This window comes from Staurois parvus, unplaced genomic scaffold, assembly GCF_062004578.1.
Source record: "Staurois parvus isolate SC_StPar_1 unplaced genomic scaffold, SC_StPar_1.0 ptg000154l, whole genome shotgun sequence".
NCBI lineage: Eukaryota > Metazoa > Chordata > Amphibia > Anura > Ranidae > Staurois > Staurois parvus.
In genome coordinates this window covers 23,148,469-23,163,387 of record NW_028317950.1, presented here as the reverse complement: position 1 = coordinate 23,163,387, position 14,919 = coordinate 23,148,469, and the positions used below count along the sequence as shown (strand labels likewise).

The 14,919-nt window shown below is 40.6% G+C and overlaps 1 protein-coding gene across 1 annotated transcript in view; it reads left to right on the top strand.

The window, feature by feature from the left end:
• The window catches only part of KCND1 (potassium voltage-gated channel subfamily D member 1), a 127,138-nt gene that overhangs the window by 66,600 nt on the left and 45,619 nt on the right, over nt 1-14,919 (top strand). The window contains exons 3-5 of the mRNA XM_089675241.1: nt 6,840-7,002; nt 13,150-13,233; nt 14,468-14,560. Coding sequence (XP_089531367.1) covers nt 6,840-7,002; nt 13,150-13,233; nt 14,468-14,560 — 340 coding nt within the window. The remainder of the gene's footprint in view (nt 1-6,839; nt 7,003-13,149; nt 13,234-14,467; nt 14,561-14,919) is intronic.

The window sequence follows — 14,919 nt, the reverse complement described above, 5'->3', positions numbered from 1 at the left end:
ATCTCTGTAGCAGCTCCAGGGGATAGTTGAAAACTTTCACACTGAAAGTGATTGTATTTTTGCAGTATTTTGGCCAGTGAGGGAGCAACTTCTAATGGGTGAATTGGCACCTGCACCTTGGAGAGGCGTCACCAGTGACATGCTCTCAAAATATTTCCTATTTAGTTGAACAAATATTTATACCTATGCACAAACCACTAGAACTCCAGCCACAAATAACACAATAAAAATAAATAGACCATTAAAAGATACAATAAGAAAAAAACTGTTTTTGTTACAACAATAACCTTCATTTAAAGATTTCCCCTTATAATTTTTTTTCTATTACTAGATGTCTTCAAGCTGATGACCAGCATCCTAAAACCCACTTCCTCTGAGGTCATCTTGGACCCACCTCAGCCTGTGACTACCACTGTCATTCTGCTTACCCATCCTATCCTCATACCTTTTGTCAGCACATGAAATTATCGGCTCTTTATACTGCTTCTCTCACTTTAGCCTTGCTGTATAGGGACTGCAAGAGACTGACACTGGGTCAAACTCAGCATATGCAATTTCTACACAAGCTACAGTATTTTGTGCTTTAAAGCTGTATTAAATCCTCAGTTTTGTAAACGTTTTCACCAGCAGATACTTACCCTCCAGAGGATTTACCGCCCTCCTGGCCAGGCCATTTTTTTGCGATACGGCGCTGAGTTACTCTAACTGACAATTGTGCAGCCATGCAAAGCTGTACATAAATGAAATTTATGTTCTTTTTTCTCCCACAAATGGAGTTTTCTTTTGGTGGTATTTGATCACCTCTGCGGTTTAAAATGTTTTTTAAAAATCTAATTTCTTCATAAATTTAGGCCAAAATGTATTCTGCTACATGTCATTGTTAAGAAAAATCCCAATACGTGTAAATTAACTGGTTTGCGTGAAAGTTATAGAGTCTACAAATGGCGGTATATATACTGGAATTTACATTTTTTTTATACTAGTAATGGCGGCGATCAGCAAGTTATAGCAGGACTGTGGGACTGCAGTGGGCATTCTGACACTAGGTGGGAACTGACTATCTGCCACTGACATCCCCAGTGACACTAATACAGTGATCAGTGGCAGTAAAAAGCACTGACACTGTATTAATGACACTGGGCAGGAAGGGGTTATGATCTGGGGTGATCAAAGGGTTAACTGTGTGCTGTGTGTGTTTTACTTTATGTGCTGTGTTTGTTTTACTATGGAGACATGCAGCTTTGTATTTCTCTGCTGTGCAGAGAAATAGAAAGCAGCATGTCCTTGCTGATAGGAGAGAGACCTGCGTTGTTTACACACAGGTCTCTAACCTATCAGCTTTACCCGAGAATCGCCGGATGCTGGCCAGGAATTGCCGGCCGAGACCCGGTGATTGACATCCCCAGCCGCCAATAGAGGCACGGATAGGGCAATACGTGCGTCCCCTACCCGGACATGCAAATCACGTATATATACGTGACTTTGCACAGTCCTGCCACTCTGTAGCAATACTTCTACTATAGAGTGGCAGGAAAGTGTGAAGCTCCTTTATAATCCTTGCCTACATTCATGTTTAAAATGGTTGAAAACCGTTACATATACCCAGTGAAGTTACTGACCTTGGGTGATAAATAGAAATTAAACAAATCCTCTTACATAAATTGTACCTGTTTAGCTGCAGTCTTCTCTTCTCTGCCTCCACTCAAAGTGCTGAATTTAGAAAGCTTCTCTGCAAGTTCAGGAAAAAAAGAGGGTGGAGAGCTGAAATTACATTCTGCAGAGCTCAGTGAGGAGAGCTTTAAGGGCTTATTGGAGAGAAGAGACACACCCCCTCCACACAGCTCACAGGAACAGAGCTGAGGCTGTCAATCTGCTAGAGGTCTCTCCCCTGTCACCATTTTTCTCTTGGTGTCAGGAAAACTTGTCAGAAGTGATTCATGCTGATAGCAGAGGAATGAAGCAGCAGACAGAAATAGCATTTAGTGCACCTAATTGAGACAAGTACACACTATAGAGGGATATGCTTTGCCTATATTTCATGTCTGTGGTTTTCAACCACCTCAATGGATGCTGGATGCATGAAGAGTGCCAAACTCTAGCAAGCCAGCAAGCAGCAATACCTTCTAAGGGGAAACCTTCTTGTCAGGTACCCGTCCCTAACACTGCTTCTGCTCCCTCCCTAAAAGTGGGGCTCTGTTTCTCATCTGCTTCCACACTGCAGGCATTCCCGAATAACACTATTTAGGAATTTCTGTTGCAAAGATGCCCACCCAAATCTTGCAGGATTTCAGTATCCAGTAGGAGACAGCGGTCTCCCCAAGATGGCCTCCTAGTGCCCATGATAGAGGACAACCTAGTCCTCAATTAGTTCCTGCCAGCCTGCAGAAGAGATACAGTGCCCTCTTCAGGTGAACGAACATATCACCACAGCGTTACATCTGCCTACAAGCCTGTAGTGCACCTCAGCAGCCACTAATCATTTATAATAGTGATCTTTTGCTCGCAATTATCAACAAGCAATATATTATTATTGTAGAGATCTGTTTCTGCAAGGGAAGAAAATTAAGTGCTGGTAAAACCTGGATGCCAGAGTCACAGGTAATGCATATTAATTCACAGATGATGTGACTGTACCTCCAACAAAGAAGCATTGTGCAGCTAAGGTGTGCTCTTACTCAGCATTCTGTAGCAAGAGCACAAATCCAAGACTGTCTGATTCAGCTTCTGGCATTAAAGTAGAACTAAAGGCAAAATCTTTTTTTTCATTTTGGATACAGTAAAGGTAAGGATATAACCCTGTCATTTTTTTGCCATCTGTGTCTCATTGGAGAGATTTCCCTTTCATTTCTGTCCCATAGCCAAAACAGGAAGTGAGAAAAAATATCTCCAAAGTGAGGGAATTACTGTTTGTCACTATAACTATTCTCACCACTGGAAGATCTCCTTCTGTTCTGGGAACAAACCAAAATCTGGGATTTTTTTCACTTTCATTTACAACAGTACACAAGACAAATAGAGAGGGCAAATCTTCCCAACAGAGACACAGAGAACAATAAAAACCTTATTGGCATTTTAATTCTTCTCCACTACATAAAAAAACTTAAAAAAAAAGTTTTGCCCTTAGTTATAATCTAATTAGACATGTGTGGTTAATTTCGTTAACAGTCGAACTTCGTACAAAATGTTTGTTATTTGGAGATTCGGATGTATCCGAATCTCCGAATCACAATAGTAACAAATTTCAGTGAATCCAAAATAAACTATATTGAGAACAACAAATGCATTCGTATTCCTTGATTTCATTCGGATGACATGATGCAATAATTTGGGACTTTTGTTAAAGTTTGAAGCATCCAAAATAATGTAAAGACATCATGAATGATCCAAACTGAGTCTGATCCATTAGTTTTTATTCTAGTTAGCATAGCGTGAATATTCTATCAAGATTCTTATTGAGGTTGAGAAACTATTTGTTTAATTTATATGTGCACAGCCCAACAAACAAAGTCAGTTGGGAAATGGGAAAATGTATTCAACTTAATAACACAACCAATTAATATGTAGGAATTAGTTACGTTAAAACGAATATGGCCAATCTTCTGAAATAAAAGAATAACAGAACTTCCAAAAATTACGGATCGATTCGGAACAATGAATATATACTATCCTGAAATAGCAAATCATTCCGAAAATGAATCATTCTAACAATACATTTTATGACAAAATGATTTACTTAATGGATGAAACCGAAACAAAGCAAATATTTCTGTAAATCACATCTCTAACTCTAATGCTGTTCTAGCTGGAAATTTTGTCAATAAACCCCAGCTGGACACTCCAGGATCACTGTGGCCCTTTATTTTTGTCAAACAGTGCTACAACTCTGTGTGCAGCCTGCTGGGATCCAGACCTGACTGGGGTCTGGGAAATTCACACTGAGAGCACCCACAGGCTGGGTATCACTGGTATATGCAATGGTTGATGGGTCCACTTTACAGAGGCATCTGTAGTCTACATAAACCCCCGATGATGTCTCTCCTGTGTGCTGTAGAATGGATCTGCAAGGGGAAGGAACATCATTCTTATTTCCATAGATATGGCAACAGGGAGGTACCTACGCTTTGATGTACTAAAGTGGTTCTAAAGGCAGAAGGTTTTTACCCTAATGCATTCTATGCATTAAGGTCAAAAAACCTTCTGGGTGCAGCTCCCCTCCAGCACCCCCTTATACTTACCTGAGACCCCTCTCAATCTAGTGATTTGCATGAGAACAATGGCTCTCCTGGGTCTCTTTCTCCTTATTGGCTCACACAGCAGCGAGAGCCATTGGCTCTCACCGCTGTCATTCACAGCCAGCGAACCAAGGCGGAAAGAGGGCGGGCTGAGCCACGTGCTGTGTGTGAATAGACAATGTCCATTCACAGGGGTGCAGCTCGGGAGCAAGCCAACTCAAGTGCCCCCATACCAAAAGCCTTGCTATTAGGGGCACTCGGCAGGGTAGAGGAGCCACAAGTGCCAGCTTGGAATTCAAAAAGAAGAAGATCTGGGCTGCTCTGTGCAAAACCACTGCACAGAGAAGGTAAATATACCATGTTTTTTTTTTTTTTTTTTTTTTTAAATACAACCTTTATAATCACTTTAAAAGGAATCTATGGTCACAGCAAACACTTTCATTTTATAACATCAGCATTGCAAAAAAAATAATACAAATAATAGTTATTTTTCACAATCCAATATAAGCTTACTTAAAAAACCTCCTTTCATGTTATTAGTTTTCCCTGTCTGCTGGTCATCTCTTTCCACAACCTCCTGGATTCCCTGCATGCTTTGCAGCTTCTCCTCTGCTGCTTACTATCCATTTCTAAGGACTACTTGTCCCATGGTACCACGCTGCCTGCAAACAGTAATTCCTATACTGACTCCGCCTCATGAAACTCCTCCTCTTAGTACCTCTGTAGTTCAGAAGGCAGGCTCTGAAATGTGTGGCACAGCTGTACCTACTCACAGGGCGTAGTAAATACATGTCACAGAATTCCAGGATGTAAATGTGTGGGATCTTTACAAAGTAAGTTCACAAAGGTTAGGATCATTCAGATTAATAGACTAGAAATAATTGAAGGCCAAAAGAGCATCTTCATGGCTAATAATGGTATACAATGAGTTTACATCTGCAGTTACTACAAAAGTGTCCTTCTCTTCATTTAATTGCAAAGCTTCCAAATATTGTAATAAATCATTTGTGTCCCTAAAATATGCCTTTGTACCCAGAACACTCTTCTGAAGGAACCTATCCAGGTATTCACCTAATCTAGCAGTGACCGAACCATAATAATAATAACCAAATAATTGAAATTCAATGTGGAAATGAATATACAGTATGATTTTACATTTTGACAATAGATACACTTTAAATCTTAGAAGGCACAGCCATGATAGATGTAATACATCCTTGGCGGTCAAAAGAGTCAAAGCTTGTTTGAGCAAATAGAAATTCTGTGCTTACATATGTTTATATTTCCTCTGAAAAACTGTCGGAAATCCGAACGTAGATTTACAAAGAGATAAAATTTCAAACTTCGTAGGCTGCCATAATATCTTTCCAGTTATTCTAGCTTCCTGCCTTTGACCAATGTATGGCTGCTCTATTGTTTTTGACAGGTATGTGTGAATATATGTAAATATATATTTTAAGGGCACCTATCATCTGCATATATTGAAGACAATTTTTTTTTGTGATTAAATATTTTAGAGAACAGAACATCAAATAATTTGATATTGCAGACATCAACATTCATTGCTGCCTTGTTCTTGATGAAGGGAATACTGGGTAAGACTGCAGAGTGGCTGCTTACACAGCCCATGGCTAACAAGTATACTTTAATTCTTGAATAATGAATGATATTGCTACTGATGGGTTATTTTTGTGAGTTGGCAATTTTAAGCTTTGACTTGACATGCCAGATTTGGAGAGAAACAGCGCCCTCACATATGCAGGTTGTGTGAAGTATTGCAAGTCTGCTTTAGCAGTTCTAGGGAAAATATCCTATAAAATGAAAAAAAAAATTTTGTCCAGTAAACATTACTCTGATTGGATCAGATAGCCTTTCGCTTTACTTTAATTTGAATGTTCTGCAGTGCACTGCAGCCATATTCAGTGAGTTTTTCATAGACCATCTGGGTGGACTACAAACTCATATCCTCTGATTCTTTGCTGCATAATCTCTCTTGAGAGGGCAGTGCTCACAACCTGGGAACACCTGCCCTACATTCAGGGTGATTCCAAAAATAAGAGAAGAGTGAGAACCACATATAACAAGAAGAATACCAGTAATGGTAGATGAATAGCAGGACTTAAAAAATTAGCACCATTCCGCAGGGAGACTGCATTCCGAGTTTAAGTGCAAAATGTTCATGTTTTACTGGAGTGTATCTAAAAGCATTGTTTGTGACAAGCCAGAGACTCAGGAGAACTGAATCAGCCAAAAAGCAAAACTACTTTTACTGTACATACAAAATGTGCAAGAAAAGGGGGATATAAAACTAGAGCGTGCGGAACACTTGTCAGTTTCTGGACTCCGAAGCAATTTTGTTTATTATTTATGTAGTAAACTGTGAGTTACAGTATATGGAATGCATCATTTTGAAAAATGCACGTACTTTGGAAAAAAGTCTACATAGTACAGGAAGTTTCCAGTCTTCAGCTGCCAAACGTTTATTAATGTCCACTATGCTGGGCACAGAATAAAATAAATGATAAATGAAGAATAATGCAGTGTAATGACGTTATGCATATGCTGGCTAATAATATTTTCCCTGTATCCCCTAACATTTCTCTGCAGGTATGGTGACATGGTTCCAGACACCATAGCTGGGAAGATATTTGGTTCAATCTGCTCCCTGAGTGGAGTCTTGGTCATTGCATTACCAGTCCCAGTCATTGTATCCAATTTCAGCCGAATTTACCATCAAAATCAGAGAGCAGACAAGAGGAAGCAACAGCAAGTAAGGAAATTTACCTTCCAACTTCCATATTTTTATTTGTATTTTTACTGCTTCTACACCTGGAAAACAGATTGCAATTCTCTGTCCTAAAAAACAGGTTTAGAAACCCTTACCTTTTGGATAGCTGCTATATAAGTCTTTATAAACACTATGGGGGTGATTTACTAAAACTGGAGGGTGCAAAATCTGGTGCAGTTCTGGTGCAGAGAAACCAATCAGCTTTTGGGTTTTATTGTCAAAGCTGAATTGAACAAGCTAAAGTTAGAAGCTGATTGGCTACCATGCACAGCTACCCCAAAGTCTGTGCGCACCAGTTTTAGTAAATCTCTCTCTATGCGGGTGATTTACTAAAACTGGAGGGTGCAAAATCTGGTGCAGTTCTGAATAGAAACTAATCAGTGTCCAGGTTTTACTGACAAAGCTTAATTGAACAAGTTGAAGTTAGAGGCTGATTGGCTACCATGCGCAGCTGCACTAGATTCTGAGTGCTCCAGTTTTAGTAAATCCCCCGTGTTGGATGCAGAAAAGCTTTTATCACCAATGCTAGGCTCCATGCACACTGGGCATTTCAATGACGCTGGTATAGTTAGCTGTGTAAAGTCATGTTAAAAACGTACGTTTTTCAGCAATTTTTGTGTTTTTGCATTAGCGTTTAGCCGCGTTTGTGGTCAGTTTGCCGCATTTTACTGCGTTTTTCAGCGTTAGAGCATTTTCACAGCTAAAAACTCCTCTAGAAACCCACTAGTTCTGGGGGGTTTTTCCAGCCAAAAAAACGCCCCTGATAAAAAAACGTTGATTACAGTCTCTGTGCATGGACACATAGGATAACATGCTGAGGAGTTTACTGGCTGTAGAAAAAAATGCCAAATGGCAAAAACAGCAGCTCTGGAAACATCCAGTGTGCATGAGGAAAGTTATATTAAACCCTCAGTTTTTCATGTATGCTCAGCAGCCATTTAAAACACCTATGGAGTATATGGATTCTTTATCTTTTAGTCCTTGCCTAAGTTCCAGTGGAAGCTGGTGCAGTGACTGCTGCCCCAGGTTTCCTGTTTCAGGGTGACTCCTTTCTCTTGCACTACACTGTGTCCTCAATAGAAACACACAGCCTCAGGATGGCAAGGCACTCCCCTGCTCCTCCCTCCTTTTCCCCACTCCCTTCTCCAAGCTAACAGACTAGCTGGGGACTGCACTGTCCACTGTTAACTCTTTTCATTCAAGGCTGGAAGTTCAGGGAAGTAGGAATGAGAGAACAGAAGCATTGAATATTCTATATTGCAAATGATGGGGTAAGAAAATAGATTAGTGGGGAATGTTTATGTTATTGTGCTCAGTGTGTTAAGCTATAAAATGCTCAATGCACACTAGTATTTTTTTAAGCTCCTAGAAGCTGTTATCAGCATATTTTTTTCTGCCCCTAGATGCTATATAGTGTTATTCCATGTGTCCATGAACACTACTTTAGGCTATTAGCATTTTTTTAAACTTCACCATCTAAGGAAAAAAATAGTTTTGTAGAGGTTTTTGGAGCATTTTTAAATGCTCCTAAACGCTACTAAAATGCTTCTAACAGCCTTTTTCTAGCTTTTTTCCTCTCTACACGTACTGTAAAAATGCTAATAAAATGCGAACGATCCTATAAGCTCCTAAACGCTTATGAACACTACTAAAACTCTACTTAAAAAAATGCTATTACTGGCATTTTTATCCAGCATTTTCCCTGTGTTTTTTTTAGTTTAAAAAAACCCGCTAGTGTGCATGGAGCTTTAGAGGGAAGAGAAACTACATAAGCTATAGACAGCCATGGCCCTAGAATCACATCAAATGTTTGGATGTTGTGCACACTACATTAGTGTTGGGGACTGCTAGCCAGGGGTCATAACCTCCTACTAAGCAAAGGTAATCCTGGCGCACAGGGGCAACTTATCCAGAATAATATTGAAGTCAAATGGCTATCAGGGCACGGTGATAGAAGGCCGTGACTATAAAAGTCCATAAATTGTATACGTCCTTTGAGCACTGAAGGTCAAATGGTGGCAGCCATCCTTAAGAGTGTAACCATCTCTTAATAATGGAAGAAGAGGGAGAGAGAAGGAGGCACCAGCTAAGTGCAGTATGTTAGTAAACCATTTATTAGCAAAGGATTAAAAACACTCACAGAAGTAAAGAAAAACAAAGCTCATCTGTAAGTCTATGAAGGGCCACTCCTCTCCATCCTGTGGGTACCACTGGTCGTGATCTAGAATGCCATGGGGATGAGGCTGAATACTCGGCTCATGCACGGACCAGGAAACTCCACGCTGACCAGCTTGGAATGCACCAGCGGAAGTGATGTCACAGGAGGACTGGATGAGGACCACAGAGATACACAGGCTACGCGCTTGGAGCCTATAGCTACTTCTACAGGCGTAACGGTATACTCGAGACTACTGATTAAATAGAAAACAATCATGATGTGCTGCAATCATGGGACAACAACTAAAGCGGAGCTACACCCAAAAAGGGAAGTTCTGCTTTAAGGCTTTGTCCCCCGCTCCTCGTTAAGGATTGGCTCCTTTGTGGAGCAGGTACCTGAATTTGACAGGTACCCACTCCCACTTCCGGTGCGATCGCCTAAGCCGATTGGAACCCGAAGTTGTCTTCCACCCTCCCTCCTTGTAGTCTTCTGGGACACGTGACAGATCCCAGAAGACTATGGGACCATTCACATGCGCAGCGCTACTCACGCATGCGCAGTAGGCACCTGGCTGTAAAGCCGCAAGCTGTCACAGCCGGGTGCCCAAACTGAAGATGCCGATGCTGGGAAGAGAAGACATCCGGTCAAACCAACCGTGGTGAGGACACCGCTGGACCGAGGGACAGGTAAGTGGCTGTATTCTAAAAGTCAGCAGCTACAGTTTTTGTAGCTGCTGACTTTTATTTTTTTAATTCAGCTGGAACTCAGCTTTAACTATGCTAGACAATAGTTACCTCATCTCTGGCAGTATGATAAAAATAAAAACTGTGTAAAATAATGATAAAATAAGAATAAGCATAAAATAAATGGTAAATATAGAAAATAAATAAATGTAATAAAAACAATAATATTGTAACAAAATGTATAACCTTTACCTCCACAATACTTCTATATGCAACACTAGCAATACACATGTATATGCACACACAAAAAAGGGGTACATGCAATAAGCATACAACGTTAGTTAAAAGCAATAACACAGAATTAGCTAGCAATATATATGTATTTCTCTATATATAGTTCTTACTATGGATGTTTGAGCATGTTGCTAGAGACTGTAAACAAAAAAGAGCCCCAAAGAACAAGACCTTATGGGTCCAGAGTCCATATAGACCATAAGGGTCCACTGTAAGTGAAAAAGATAAAATGGAGTTTAATAAGAGGTTCATGGTACAAAGGAGGCTATTATATGCAAAAAAAATAGTGAACAAAGTATTGTAAATTATAGTTTGGTATGTACTTCAATTTTGGGAGTAAGGGTATTGAGTGCATATATCTAGTTAGTTTCACTCTGGAAAAGATGCTGAAACCATTCTGCACTGGATGGGGGATGCCCTCATGGGCCCATACTCTGAGCCCTTTGGTGGATTTTTGGTGGTATTCAGAGAATGGCTTTTTAGATCATGACCAATGGTACCTGCAGGACGGAGAGGAGCGGCCCTTCATAGACTTACACATGAGCTTAGTTTTTCTGAACTCCTGTGTTTTTAATCCTATGTTAATAAATGGTTTACTAACATACTGCACTTAGCTGGCATCTCCTTCTCTCTCCCTCACCTGAGCTCCCAGTAACTGTTTGGGAATGAAGAAGGCATATGCCTCACAAAGCATAGGTTAGTGACTCCACTGACAAGGGCAAAGGTGTGAACAGAGATATGCAACTCCTAGAGCCCACCTGCACTATGTTCGTTTCTTTTTTAATTTTATTGTAGGGGCTGAATGATATTAAAACGAGTACCTCAAATGGCTGATGGCCTGATATATACATACTGAGTTTTTACAATGAAGATAGTAGGTTGTTGGCAAACAAGGTGGTGCTGTGGTTGGGATTCAAACCAATGACCCTAGTAGTGCTAACCGTTTGGCCACTGTGCTGCCCAAATATCTCAGGTTCTTACTTGGGTACTCCTTCCATTACAGGTAATAACCCGAGATATTAGAATTTTGTTCACCAATATGCTACTATCTTTATCATAATTGCTCTGTATGAATATATCTGGTTGCCAGTATTTGCAGCACTTGTTTCAGTATTGTGTAACCCCTAAAAAATAGAGGTTTTTACAAATTCCTTTGTATCGTGCTCAGATCATAAAATATCTTAGTTGGCAACATTTTATGATCTGAGCACGATACAAAGGAATTTGTAAAAACCTCTATTTTTTAGGGGTTACACAATACTGAAACAAGTGCTGCAAATACTGGCGTCCAGATATATTCATACAGAGCCTGATCTGAACATTTGGTTGGATCCCTCATAAAATGAGCACTGAGCTCTCTCCTAGGGCTTGTACACAAAGTGGCCAGGAAACTGTAAAAGAAGGCAGTTAAGCCATGGTTTTACATCCTCAACTGCCCTCTTAAAGAAGGATATGTAGCTGCCTGTATGTATGCTTCATTATTGCCCCGCTGAATGAGCCTGCACAGCACCCACATGAACCTGGTTGTGGCACCTTAGTTCAGTTTATTTAGGGTTAAACAGATAGTGAGGAATCAACATATCGCCTCTCAATCACCTGTAAAAAGATCTCTGAAAAGCAATCCACAGCAGAGGGACAGCAGGGGCTGCAGCACGTCAGAACGAGGTCTTACATTGTTGCAATTAATAGACCGCACTGAATTTTGACAGTAATTGATAATGTGATTCTCAGTTCAGCACAACAGGTACATTTTAATTCCAGCTTCATTGACTGAACATGACTGTCCTTTTGATGCTCAGCCTCTCTGTTTTGCCTGCTGAGAATGAAGTGAGGAAACACTGTGTATGTCAAGATTTAGAGCTTATACATTTCTGAGAAAGCTCATCCTGGCTTTATATGAAAGCTCTAAGTCCCTAGAGCTTACACAAGACTTTAGAAAATTGTCCTGCTCCCATGGAATAGTGCTGGGTTCCTAGAGCTTGCACAGGGCTGTGGACTCTCACTCGCTCCCATGTGATAGCGCTGGGTTTCTAGAGCTTACACAGGGCTGATGACTCTCACCCTGTATCCATGTGACATTTATGTGTGCCTAGAGCTTACATATGGCTAAAGACTCTTGCCCTGTTCCCATGTGATGCTGCTAATGCCTAGAGCTTACAGGGGGCCGGGGACCGTCTCCCTGCTCCCATTTGACATTTCTGTGTGCCTAGAGCTTACTTAGGGCTAAAGACCCTTGCCCTGCTCCCATGTGATGCTGCTGATGCCTAGAGCTTACACAAGGCTGGGGACTTTCTCCCTTCTCCCATGTGACAGTGCAGGGTGTCTGAAGAGCCAATCACAAAGTACCACTGTTGTCACATGGGATGAAGGGAGTGTCCTTATAACCAAAAGTGCTGGGTATGTTTCTTATTTCCTAGAGGCTGAATAGAGTGGTGGAGGAGTAAGTGGAAGGTAAGTATAAGCTAATGGTGGGGCCTAGCACAAGTTCCCTTCAAATTGTTAGCTTTTTCATGTATATTTTAATGTTTTATCATTTCCACAGGGTCAGTGTACTCAGACAAGAGCTGCCCAGTCAAATTATTTTGTTCAAGCAGGTGCACCTCTTGAACTCTCAAGGGGTTAGAAAGCCTGCCTTGAGTGCCACTGAACTCTCCCAAGTTATGGGTGCCAGTAGTGTCTGACTGCATCACTCACTCCATTCACCTCTCCTTTGATATCAACCTACTAGGTCAGCAAAGCCATGGAAGAACCTTGGAAGTGAATGAAGCTTTCTGCAGAAATGTGGAGACTTAGCTAGAGGGCGGTTCCATCATGCCTGCATGTCTGATCAACTTCGGTTGTCTATGGGCAACATTGTTCTGATGCTACTTATCTTTTCCGACTGCCCTCTGGTGAAAGCTTGTTTTGTTGTTAACCAAACTCACAACTACCCTTCTCACTGCAACCCACCTCTCCAAACAAATTACAACCTCACTTTTTTTACTTTTTTTGCAGAAAATCCGTCTGGCCAGAATTAGGCTGGCAAAGAGCAACACGACCAATGCATTTCTGCGTTACAAAGAAATTGGCGGTCTGGAGGTAAAGTCTACTCTTGTCTTATGGTGCTGTGTTTTGAGATTAAATCTCAGCCAAAAATTTAGTGGGAAGAGTTATAAATTAAGGAGGCACAAACTGCTAGACTGACGGTCAGAGTTTTAATCCATGCTAGAGAAATTGACTCCAGGATACCCACATTCAGTCCAGCTTTCCCACAAACCTCACTTGCACAAGCACTGATGAAGGAGGTTGGTTAAGCCCCTGAAACATATTGGCTATGCCTTTTACTCTTAGGATGAATGCAAGCATATGTCTGGCTCTCTTCACTCTACACAACTTACTACTGACAATGCTGGGAGCAACAGATATAAATTCTTACCAAAATCCTGAAACAGCTCTCCAAAACATATCTATAAATCTTTAATTAAGGAGATTTCTCCTCACTTCTTGTCCCAGTGACAGGGGTATGTTGGACAGGAAGTGATGGGGACAATAGGGAAGTTAAATCAGAACTGCACCCAGTAAAAGTTAGAAAAAAAGTCCCAGAAGTTTTTTATTTTCCACATTGTTCCCCTACCGCATCTACAGTATACACCATGCACACACACACCTATTTCAGTTCTCACCACCTCCTACCTGGATGCTGGTGCCATGTCTGACACTGGCAGATACTCATCTTCTGGGATTTGGAGCCCAGCTACAGTGCACGTTAATTCACGTAAATGTACAATCTGTTCAGGAGATATGCATAACAGTATTGGTCTGGAAGGAGTCACATCACTGAGAGCCCAGTTCTTGCAAGAATACTAGCAATATCAACATCCTGGCACAGTAACTTTCTTCTTTAGGTATCATGATAGGAGTCAGTGCATGCACATCGGTAAGGAAGATTTCTAAAAAGGAAAAGTACACAAAAATGCTACAGTCTTAAAAAAAGATACTCTTATCCATAGAGATCAGGGTTAAAATGATCATTTTGGCTAAATATGGTTTGGGCTACCGTTCTTTAATAAAACTGAGTATTCAGATATATTTTTAATTCTTCTTGGCTCTATTCAAAAGTAAAAAATAAATATGAATGTATTCTGGCTTTAATTTCTATGAAAGGAAAATTTCTTGCATCTTTGCAGAAATGCCACATGCCAGTCTTGTGGTCACTATATCTTTATGTACAGAGGACTGCTATTCAGAAACACTTTCCACCAACAATTTGTTTAGCAGTTACAATAAAATATATGTACTGATGATTGTTACATGTATGTGTGTGATTTTACAGGAGGACAGAGACACACATGCTCTGACCATCAAGAATCGGTCAGCATTTGAGCTGCAGCATCATCACCTCCTGCACTGTCTGGAGAAGACTACGGTAAGATCTTATAAACAGATATAAGTATATAGAAGCACTGCAGACAAAAGACAGACAAGCTGAAAGCCATCTGGTGCGTGAAGTTTAGGAGCCAGAACTCAGTTTTAGAAATGCAAATGAGAAATTTTTCACTTCAAACCGTGGTATATTTGCAAAACAATAGAGAAATAGATGGAGGTAAACAAAGATGAAAGATTCTGTGGCCTGTGTATGGGCATTTCACTGTTAAGAGATAAGAATATATATATATATATATATATATATATATATATATTCTTAAGTCAGAAAACAGGCTTTCACTGACCTCTATCTCCAGGCACTGTGGAGTAATTAATTGACACAATACACAGCATAAGCAC